Genomic DNA, 12,203 nt, shown 5'->3' with positions numbered 1-12,203 from the left:
AAAGTATGGCAAAAAAGAAAACAAAACAGAATATAATGCCTAGCCAAACTCGGATAGATGGGATTAAAAAAACTAGTTAATATTTCAAATGATTTATTATTTTTTATGCAAGTCCTTGTTTTTTATAACTATTTTAAGACGTTTAGGCATAGCTTGCACTCATTTTTCACAAAAATTAAGTTTAATATTTTTTCATTCCTGCAACAATACTCTTTTAACTTCATGTTTATGGTGTGTTGCCGGATTTTTTTTCTGAAAGTATTTCAATAAATTTTTGATGGAATTTATATTGAAGCTTTGGGGTGGTGTGTCCATGACGTAAGGACAATTATATAGAATCCAGGAACGCAGTCGATACGTTTTGTTTCGGATCATTATCCTCATAAAATCATCACTTGTTGCCAAGAGAAATTTTCAGCACACATTGTTGTAAATGTTTCTTTAAAATGTCGAAGTATACATTCAGATCCATTCTCCCTTCAATAAAATGCAGGGTTCCTGGGCCAGTAGCTGAAATCGAGTCCCATATCACTACCATGATTCACTGTCCCGTTTTTGCGAAATTATAAGTATTAGTAAGCGAAATAAAAGTATTATTAAAAGTTCAAATGTATTTTTTTAATATTTCATCAACCAGGTACAGAAAATTCAAATCTGTTTTTGCGAGCTAATCACAGTCATTAACTGTTATACATGATTATGACATGTAAATATGGGGGATTCCTTACCTTTAATAAGTATGATAGTTTTCACCTGTATATTAAATTTGCTGTGAAATAATGAAATATTTAAATCAATAATGAAGTATACAGCTCATATCACCAATCGATCCTGCAATCATGAATTCTCGCGAAGAACGTTATTTCCATTTCTCGTGAGTTTATTCCCCTAATTGGAGGGACCACCCAAATTCTAACTGTCAGCGAAAACCACAATATGACCTTAACAAGCAGATGACCCACCTCGTTTATTGCATTTAAGGGGGAAAGCATTGAGGACTTTCTACATCTGAGCCGGGTTTAAAGCAGTTTGTGACAAGCAACTTCCTACGTTCCAGACGGTATTCGAAGGACACGTTGGAGCGACTTTCTACGTTCCAGCCGGTTGAAGATCTGGTTTGTCACTTAAATTGCATATATAATTTTAAAAAAAATAGACGGATGAAATTTTTTACAGGCTCAATGATCAGACGTGTGTGTATCAAATTTGAAATTCCAGTTCTATTTAAAAGTAGTGCTTATCTGTTTGTCTGTGCCTAAGTATTGAAACTTGATAACTTGTTAACGCAACAGGCTAGAAATGTGACATTCAGTTTGGAGTTCTGACACCTAAATAGTTCTTGCGTCGAATTTTGGATTCGAAGAGATGAGGATTAAAAAGTATACTGGATTGTCTTCTCTAAACGAAGGAGCTTAGGAGAAACACGTTTTTGTAGCATACGAGGGAGTGGGGGAATAAAAGGAAATTAAATTTAGAATATGGATCAGATGATTTTTTAAAGTTCTCTTTTTAACATGTTAATATATGTTTGCCGATATGTCCTGCGTGGTGAGGCGTGCGGCGTGCGAATAGCACTCATTCGAACAAAAGTGGGAGGGGAGTCATTTGTTATTCTTAAAGCAACTATTTATATAGCAGAGTGATGGACATTCTTTCTGTTACGCAATGGCCCATGCAATCAAGACGAGTAAATAAAAACGAATCGAGCCTGACACAATATTATATTTCACACACTATTATTATTTCGAACTAAAGGCCCAAAATTGTCTCTTTTTTTTACGCAAATTCAACTGCAAAGAAATGAATAACTAATGGTTCTGATTGAATATTCTAAAAATATCCTCTATCTAATCGAAGAAATGTATGAATGAGTGCTCAACGTTAGGTCATTGAATATGAAAATAATAGGTGCTAAGTAATTTCTTTTATTTTAATATTAATTACCTCATTGATTAATAAATAATACAGATTTCCTTAAATTTGTATTCTTTTACTTGAAAATGATAACTATCGGTACAAATCAATAATACATGATTATACATTCCTACTGTCAGTCGTCCTGAAATGAAATTTCACATAATTTGAGAGGAAAAAAATATATATATTCTTTTAAGTAGAAAGCAAAATTCATACGAATTTAAAGTTCTCTGATCTGAAAATAAATTTAATATTTGGCCAGCAGCGATATTATAATGGCTGTTTGAAGTTCGTGCTTCATGAGGAGCAAATTAATTAATTCAAATAAAATGAATATACGCCCACCCCAAAGGGATCATTGTAAATAACCTGTGGGGATTTTACAATTTTTGTGAATGTTCCGATAACTATTTGGGGTATTACGCATTTTTTTGAATTCCGATCTTTTAGCTCTCGGCTATTTTCCCATGCAAAAGTTTTACTATGTTCCACTTCCCTTTTCTACAATATTCATATTTAAAAATTTATAAAAAAAAGTATTAAATTTGTATTTAAATTTATGGAATCTGATCGTTATCCCAAAACATGCCTAATGTTTTTACAGAACTAACACCTTGTTCTTTTGAAAATGAATAGGATGTAGTAGACAGGTTTGTAGTAAATTACAGTTGTTAGCGACACATTTGTGAAGCTCAAATCCAGCTCTTTTGAGGAGTTCAGAAATCTGGGTTTGAAGATTTTTAGTATCTTCTAGCGTTAAATCACCTGACAAAATGTCATCCATGTTAAATTCAGAACAAGTCACATCTGCAGCCTTAGGAAAGTCATTTTTTTCCTCATCTGCTAAAGCTCTTAAGGTCCTGGTAGCCAAAAATGGTGCAGAAACTGTTCCATAGTTTACTGTAGACAGTTTGGAAATCTTCACTGGAACATCAGCACTTGATTTCCAGACAATACGCTGTAAATCTATTTGAGTGGGATCGATAAGTATTTGTCTGTACATTTTTTTTTTAATATCTGCACTAAATGCATATCTGTGCTTTCTGAATCTACTTACTATGGAAAAAAGATCTTGCTGAATAATACCTCCGTTTAGTAAAATGGAATTCAGAGAATATCTACTTGTTTTTGCACTAGCATCAAAAACCACTCTTAAGGGAGTTGATGTTTTCTCAGGTTTATATACCGCATGGTGGGGAATGTAATAGTTCACATTGCTATCATCTTCAATTTTAATCTCCTCCATGTTTTCTAAACTCTCATATTCTCGCATAAATTCCTTGTATAAGGTTTCCATAGTATGATTTTTTTTTAATTTATTCCAGATACCATTTTGGCGCTTGATTGCATTTTCTTTGAAATTTCCTAATAATGATTCGGCATTTTCTTTTATGGGTAACTGAACTATAAATCTTCCCGTTTTATCTCTTTTATAGGTTTTAACAAAATGCTCCTCACAATAAATTTCTTCTTCACTCTTTGTTATTTCTTTAACATTCCCCGGCAATGATTCCAATTTAAAAAATTGTTTAACTGCTTCATCTAAATTTGGTTCATTTACGAGATAACAATTGGCTTGTTGAGGTAACTGAGGAAGAATGCCTGTAACTAAATAACCAAACTTTGTGTTTTGTAATATTACATCTCCATTTTACAAACGAAGTTGTTCAGGTTTTAAAATCTCAAAAAATAGCTCACTTCCTAATAGTGTATCAATTTGATCTGGTGTGTGGAAATTGAAATCAGCTAGTTTAATTGAAGAGGGAATATTTAATGCAGATATATTTAATTTCGAATACAGGAAACTCATCGGTTATTTTAGGAAGAATAGAACATTTCACCATGTGTGAAAATGAATAATCTCGATTTGATACTTCAATGTTAGCAGCGTGTTTAATAAACTGCGTAGTTCCATTTATACCAGTTACACCTTATTTTATAGATTTTAGTTTGATTCCCAATTTTCTAGCTACATCTTCTCGAAGAATACATAAAAGTCGAAGCATTGTCTAAGAGCCCTCTTAATTGAACTCTGCGACCATCTGCAGTTTTTACATAAATAAGAAGAGTGTTTAATATAACCGATTTATTCCCTTCTATCGCCTGTTTAGTCTCTCTCGGATTCAATGTCAAAGCAGATACTTTGATTAGTATGTTTAGTTTCGGTTTCGTTTTCGTTTTCCTTCAGCATCTGTTGGGTTTTCGCTCTCCCGTGCCCTTGAATCTGAAGTGATAGCGTGAATTTCAGCTCATCATTAAGCAGACTCATCATGTATGAGCCAGTTATGCCTTTTACCGCAACTTGGAATGTTGCAAGAATATTTTGATTTACATATTCCCGGATGAGATTTAAGCCAGTTAATGCATAATTTGTTATTCCTAATAATGTTCTTTCAGTCATCGATAGACATATTTTGAAAAGTAACTCATCTAAATAGTGCGTGATAGTTTTTGCATAAAATAAAAGCTTTAGCATTGGAATTTTTATTATTAACTATAAGTGTTTTCGCTCCTTGGCTGCCTCAACCACGCCCACTTCCCAGCGCTTTCTATTCCCCCCGCAACTCCCTTCCAGTTCTTTATCCTCAGAATACTCGGGTCTTTTTCCGCATGATCCAGTCATCTAGTTGGAGATCCTCTGGACCGGGATCCCACAGGATTTTTAAAAGTGGATATTTTGAGGGCGCTGTTTTCAGGGCTTCTCCAGAGATGGCCGCGCCATCTAAACCTATCGTTCCGGATAACCGCTAATTTAAAAATTCAAAAAAAAAAAAAAAAAGAAAAGAAAAAAAATTTCTGAATAAAAATAAGATTATAAAGCTGGGCAATGTACTCCTAGCATAAATTGCTATCTGAGTGTGTTTTTGTATTATATAATCTTAAAATGAAACGCTGTGAGTTAGAAAATATTCATTTGTTTAAACTTGTTTGAATTCACTTTTTAATAATATATCTAATCGACATTGGCAGAATCCATTTTTGAAGTATGTTCTGAATTCTTTTTAATTTGGCCTTAGTAGAAATGAGTAACTGAAAATTAAGAAATCTGGTTTGTTTGTTGTTTTTCTACGTTACAGAAAAATAGTGGAACCTTGCAAAAATGAGGTGCGGTTATATTATAGAAATGCTTTTGTCAATCAAAATTGAACAATTTTTAAAAACTCAACTTTCTACCGTCTGTTAATTTTTACTGTCTGTTTAGCACAGAGAAAGAACTCGAGTAACATAAATCGATAATCCATACGTGCTTGAGTGTGTAATATAAATAACTAAAATAAATCTGATTTTTTTTAATATAATACACTTAAGATATTTTTTTAAAAATATTAGAGAGAAATATTTTATGGAAATTTGATTTCTCCAAAAGGTAATTTTTACATTACTTTAAAATTCTGGAAAGTTTTGCGCGCGATCGAAAGTTTTGAGGGGAAAAAATTAAAGAAATTGAATTAATTGAAATTGTGATTACAGTTTAGAAAAATTTCTTGTTGAGAATCTAACACCGAAGAAATAATGAAGTGCAATAAATCGGGCCAGGATGTCTGCTTTGTAGAGCGTTTTGAATCATTTTTTCATCATGCATGTCGATCTGCGTAAATTATGAATTAAAAATAGCCTAACAAATATATCATTTAGGATAAGGCTTATAGGTACACATTGTTTTCACATAGAATGTGGGCATAAGAATCATTCATCAGAGCCAGGGGTCGACAGGCATTCAAGACGGGACTCGTGGATATTGTTTTACTAATATTCTAAAATCAATGTAAAATAACTTCATAACAATTGAAGTATTAATTACATTTTTAATCATTTTCAGCGAATACGTGATGTTCCATGTGATTTTTCATAAGCTTGTTTATGAGTTGTCGTTTCGCTGAAATATACGATAAAAAATTGCATCATTGTATGAGATTACGTTACGATCCTATTCAGGATTCTGATATTCATTCGAGTTTAATTCTCGTAGCTGCTGATAAAATTTTGCCCTAAAGCGAAATAACTTGTATACAGGATATTGGTTATTTCGCACTGAAACTGTGTAATTTAATTTCAAACTTGTTTTACCTATAATGCTCGTTTCGACTCATTTCTGTTCAACACCACTGTTTCCTAAGAATCAAGCATATGTTTTAAAGGTGGATTTTCGAATAGGCGGGTTGCAGGGTTTCAAAATCGAAACCCGATTTCACCGAAGAACCGTCGTATAAGCGGATCTAGAGCTCTCAAATCCGTCGGGATCAAACGTCCTCCCTCTGGTGTGGTGTGGTGTGGAAGTTTGGAGAGGGGGGTACCATCTCAGATGTCGTCCTCGTCATCCGACCGCGGATCAAAATCACGAGGTGCATCTCAAAATAGCCCTTGTGTTGTTGGAAATTGAACCTTAATATATTTAAACTTGCAAATACGCAGTTACCGAAGATTTTGGTGGTGGAAGGGAGGAGAAGCAAATATTCGATTGAAAATATGTTAAGTTAATCAATAATGTTAAGTTAAATTTTGCACAAATTGTATTAATTTTAAGATATTAGGATAATATTGAAGTTTGGTTAGTCCAATTCGTTAGCTTTCTATCACCCAACTCACTCTCTGTTATTGAAATGAACAATTAAGTTACATCACTGGATTATGAGTAAATTATGCATGTTATTATTAGTTCATTATCATATTCCTTCTCGTGTAAATCAATAGCACTGTATCAAAACCAGCCGCAGTGTTCACCTCAAAATTTTCTCGCTTATACTCTAATTAGTTGTTATCCTAAACAGCACCTTGGATAGAATTGGTTAATGATAGTCACGAAGTATTAATCTCTGGCGTGAATCTGGTATTTTTATTGAATCTCGTGTCATCCTTGGCGAGTTATTTGATGAAGAATCCCTGACATGTGGTTAATAGCATCCGAAATTCGAATTTGATACATTTAAATCATTGCATTTTAAGATATTACGTTTAATCTGAAAGTATAAACCGATAAACGTTCATTTCATAGTTGGATTTAGTTCAATATGTGACAGGCATCAACAGTATAAATATTGAATCTGTGCACCGAATTTCATGCATGTAGCTTTCTTCGTTTTGTAGTTATCGTGTTAACTTGCATTCGGGTATTCATGCAAATTATATTCTAGCATCCCGCAGATAGAGTTCCTCTGACAGTATTTTGTTGAAAATTTGACAGAAATCTACAAAATTCGTGTAATGACCATATACCAAATTTCATCTATCTAGATCAAAGCGTTTTGGGATTATCTTCGTCACAGACAAACAGACACTTTCCAAAAATATGTTTCTCGAACTCAGGTATTCGTCAAAGTCTCGAGTTCGAATTTTTTTGACGATTTCTATATCACGCTTACAAGAAAGTTAAAAAGGCGAAGTTGCACCGCCACGAAAGTCAATGTGTGATTGGAAAATAATTTACTCGGTTACGTTGTTAATGTTATTGTGCTGCTATAGGATTTGGCTCGTGTGGAGTTCATTCATACAACGAATGGAACATGTGTGAGGCTTTTAAAATGAAAGTTTTAATGTCTAGAACAGTTTCATGCTTAAGGCATTCATTTCCTGTGATTCAGACCTTAAGATGCTTAATTCTTTACTATATTTTAATTGTAATAAAGATGAGCTTATGTAATGAAATAGGTGTGAATCACGGACGATTCACATTATGGACAATGGATAATGCAAAGAGATATAAACTGAACACAGGCGTGTTTCATACGCATCTAACTCTATACTGAATGGCAACTTTTTGCTATCATTCAATTTTGGGTTGCATGGCATTTAACTGATTTAAAAAAATTAATAGAAAAAAATCATGATCATCAGGATTTTTTTTATATATATATAAAAGATAACATTAAAACTGAGCGCATTAAGTATGTCCGATGAACCAGCTGGTCACCAAACATTGCTTATGAATTAGTAAATGCACACAAACTTTCAGAGTTGTAGAAATAATCTATTATCTATTACTTATAATAAAGCTCAGTGTGTGTGTGTGTGTGTGTGTGTGTGTGTGTGTGTGTGTGTGTGTGTGTGTGTGTGTGTGTGTGTGTGTGTGTGTGTGTGTGTGTGTGTGTGTGTGTGTGTGTGTGTGTTGGCGCTTTACAGGCCAGGTCATTTGACCTACAGCTATTAAATTTGGTACATGTATACCTTGGAGGTCGGGAGTGTGCACCTGGGGTCCCTTTTTTGAAATTTTAATTAGAATTTTAATTATTAATTAAAAACTAACTTTCCCGCCAAAAAAATCTTTCATTTTTCCCCACCGCCAAATGAGTAAGGCTTCAGTTCCCCCCCCCCTCCCCTTCCCAACAGTAACAAGGCTAGGGTTAACATTTTTCGGCCGATTATTTCAAACGATTCTGTTTATTTTCTTAATGTTTGATACATTTAAAATTAAACATTGTTAATGAATCGATCTTTCAGATTCATTCTGAAGTACTTTTGAATTAAAATAACACAGAATAAAGGAAATTAAAAATGTCTAATCTGCATAGCGTTACACCTACTGGCGTAGAAAAATTCAGGCATGCGCATTGTGTTCTGATTGTTGACAATATTATCAACGGATGATTCTTGATTTAAATTATTTTTAGGTTAGTTGCATGCTTTTGTAATTAAATTGTATTTATGTTAGTTATATATTTTTTGTATATGCTTATAGTTTTAAATACATCGTTTTTAAGTAGTTTTTTTTTAACCTGTTTTCGACCGATTATTTTAAACGATTCGTTTTATTTTCTTAGTGTTTGATGCATTTACAATTAAACATTGTTAATGAATCGATTTGTTCCTGATGAATCTGAGAAAATTTTGTTGACAAATTCTTGAGATATTACATAGATTAAGAAAGATATTCTTTAGTGCGCATAAAGTTTAAACGATCAGTGATTGTTATCAGCAATCATATTATAAAAAAATGCTTTGTTTCAGTAAAAAATATTATTATACTAATTGCAGATTAATTCTTTCCACTTTAATTTAAAGCATAAATTCTACGGAAGCTAACAGAAAATTAGAGATACATATCACGCTATGACTGAAGGCCTTTATAATATTATGAATGAATTATATGAAAATGAAAATTTGAAGTTTTAAAATATTTTGATGAATCTATTAAAGTAGGAATTGCGTAAAATATTTAGTTATTAAAATTTAAACTAACATTAAGATTGGTGAACCAGCTGGTCGCCAAAGACGGCTAGTATAAAATAAATTGAAATGAATCATTAGCTGTTTAATTTAAATACCTGGTGAAATATGAAATCAAATGGGTCAATTTATTAAAGGAGGGACCAAGTAATGTGTAATGCCTAGGATCAGCATGTGATTAAATCCACCTCTGCCTTTCAGTGAAATTCATTTTTTTTTATCTATCATCAGTGATTGTTTTTTCTTTTTTCTCAATTTTCAATACCAAATGAGACAGGGAAAAGACGTATTTTATAGAAAAAGCAGAGTATAGTTCTATCCGGCGTGTATCGATTTCTGGCTTGTGATATAAGTGACTAGAAAAAATATACGTTTTGACTACACCTGCTACTGTTAATGAAATTCTGATTCGTGATGTTTAGCTACTACATCTATTCTTTAAATGAATATCATTTTACTAATCTATACTACTATTATAAATGTGAAAGTGTGGATGGATGTTTGTTAGTCAATCACGCCAGAACAGCTGCACAGAATAGGATGAAATTTAGCTGAGAGATAGATTTATAGTCTGGAATAGGATATAGGCTAATATTTATTCCGTTTTTGGGTGGTTAATTGTTTATTAATTAAAAACTAATTTTCCCGCCAAAAATCGTCAAATGAGCAAAGCTTCAGGGTTGGTTTTTTTTCTCCACGCCAATGAGATTAGGCTTAACATGATTTTGACTATTATTTCAAAAGATTCTGTTTATTTTCTTAGTGTTCGACACATTTAAAATTAAACACTGTGAATTAATCGATCTTTCGGATTCATTCTGAAGTACTTTTGAATTAAAATAAAACAGAATAAAAGAAATTAAAAATTTATAATCTATATTGCGCTACCCCAACTGGCGTAGAAAATTCATACATTTGTGTTGCCCCAATTGGCGTTGAAAATTCACGCACGAGCAGGATTAACAAATGATAAAGCCATTGATGCTATAAATTCCGATCTATTTCCATGCATACGAAGTCGCGGGTAAAAGCTAGTAGTTAATAGATAATGTAAGAAATGCACTTGCCCAATCCTGATCATAACGAGAAACTGACGCTGAATAAAGATCAGCGGGTGTGGTCACTCCAAAACTTTCTCGCATACTCTCTAATAAAGGTGTTATCTCAAAGAATGCCTTGCATGGCATTGGCGTACAATAGTTGCGAAATATTAACCTCTGGCATGACTTTAGCATTTTTACTGAATCAGCCGTGTGAACCTTGGCGTGTGTTTTGGCGATCGATCCCTGGCAAATGGTGAATAGTATTCGAAAATGAATTTGTGCTTTAAACAAATTGTTCCTAAGCAACTGAAACGGAAATTTGAACTTCTCTTATATTAAATTTGATATGTGGTTTTGGGACTACTTTTAAGGCATTCTATCTTCTGAGTAATCTCGTTTACATGCTTCTAAAATATCGCGTTACACAGCGGCAGATAGTTGGTCCCTTATTTGATTTAGTTTAAAATTTGAGATGTGTCTACAATATAGTGAAATCTGTGTCTCGAATGACATCGATCTCAAAATTTGGTAAAAATCTAAACATTTGGAGTAAAGCTAGTATACCAAATTTCATCCGTCTAGCTCAAAGCATTTTTAAATTATTTTTGACATAGATGGACAGACATAGTGGCATAATGTGTGTTTAACCTGGAGAAACCTGGAAATTCTTCAAAATCTCGAGTTCGAATTTGTTTGATAACAGCAATAATTTCTACTTCGTATATGAGAAGGTAATAATTAATAACGATTAGCTTTCCGAATCAAACAGAACATACTTCAGAAGTCTCGAAACTATCTAAAGCAAATTCTTTGCTGCTTTTTATTATTCTTTTTTCATGATATTGTTTTACTTTTGTGCATTGCAGTGTTTGTTATTAATATAATTTTTTTTTCTTTTCCATATGCCGCGAGGAGGGTGCTTTTCTCCTAGCATGCTACCGCAAGGATGTGGAAACTGGCTTCTGCGCTACGTATGCAATGTCCTGCTATCGCTTGATAAAACTTTAAGGAAGGAAAACTGACCTTCTGCAATGGACTGGCCTTTGCTGTCATCGAGAATTTTCGCAGAAATTTCAAAAGGACAAATTGCTTCGTTTATTACTATTCAGTGAACACACTTGGTGCTTTTTCTCGGCTTCTTTTGTGGACGTTTTGTGAAGAATTAGGACATTTTTATGAACTCAATCATCTGAATATTATACGAACTCTTGGGACTCAGAATATTCCCTACTCTTTTTAAAGTGTTTGTATTTTTTTCTTTGTTATCAAAATCAGATTGGTTTTAATTGCATTTAAATTTTGAAAGACAGAAATATTTCGCTATTCTTCTGCAAAAGAAAAAGGAGACATTTTGGAAGTCAATCTCAAAGGCTTCCGTGACCCCACATCTCTCGCATCCGGACGCCGTGTTTATGAGCTGGCATGCGACTGCTGTGTGGTTTCAATGCGAGTGCGTTCTTTCTTTGTGTTCTTTTATTCCCCATTACATACGCGAACATTAATTAAACATTCGCTGGTAATGACTAGTGTATCATGTAAACATTTTCTGCTTCCAACTACTCTTGCAAAACGTATCAAATATTTTTCTCCATTCAAAGGATTGTTTCCTGTCAAATTCTCTTATAAAAATGTTACATTCCTTGTTAGCAAAGATACTTAATTGAGGACAAATCAGCTATAAATTCTTTTTTATTGATAGTTTAAAAAGGTTTTTAATTTTAATATTAAGCAAACTCTACTATTGCAAGATCAGAATTAATTGCAGTTAGGTTTTTAAGTATTAAAGAGCAAGTCCAGTTCCCATTTATTTAATTAAAAATGCACCGTGTAGTTTCTGATGCATTCACTTAAAAGGAGATTTATAATCTGAACCTCGATTTTTTTTAAAAATCTTAATTGCAAACTGTTTTTATACATTTGTGATGTGTCGAACTTGAACGAGCTTCTAAATTTTTAATTCAGTTGCAGCGCTGTAGTTGTTAAGATTTATCCCCTTTTAAATCATTTACATCGTTCAATTGTTTAATTTTTTTTATTGCCCGGATTAATTAAATTTCAAATAACTGTTTAATTTTAGTAGGA

The 12,203-nt window shown here is 33.0% G+C and overlaps 1 protein-coding gene across 1 annotated transcript; it reads right to left on the bottom strand.

The window, feature by feature from the left end:
• Positions 1-2,515: 2,515 nt before the first annotated feature.
• Positions 2,516-3,214, bottom strand: LOC129985055 (uncharacterized). Its single transcript, XM_056094979.1, has one exon. It carries the CDS (start codon positions 3,212-3,214, stop codon positions 2,516-2,518), a length of 699 nt encoding a protein of 232 aa, XP_055950954.1.
• Between the last annotated feature and the right edge of the window lie 8,989 nt (positions 3,215-12,203).

This window comes from Argiope bruennichi, chromosome 9 (assembly GCF_947563725.1).
Source record: "Argiope bruennichi chromosome 9, qqArgBrue1.1, whole genome shotgun sequence".
NCBI classification, from domain to species: Eukaryota; Metazoa; Arthropoda; class Arachnida; order Araneae; family Araneidae; genus Argiope; species Argiope bruennichi.
This window is presented reverse-complemented; position numbering and strand designations above follow the sequence as displayed.

Excerpts from the sequence above, each read along its gene's own strand:
- LOC129985055 (XM_056094979.1), bottom strand. The coding sequence starts at position 3,214 with ATGGAAACCTTATACAAGGAATTTATGCGAGAATATGAGAGTTTAGAA.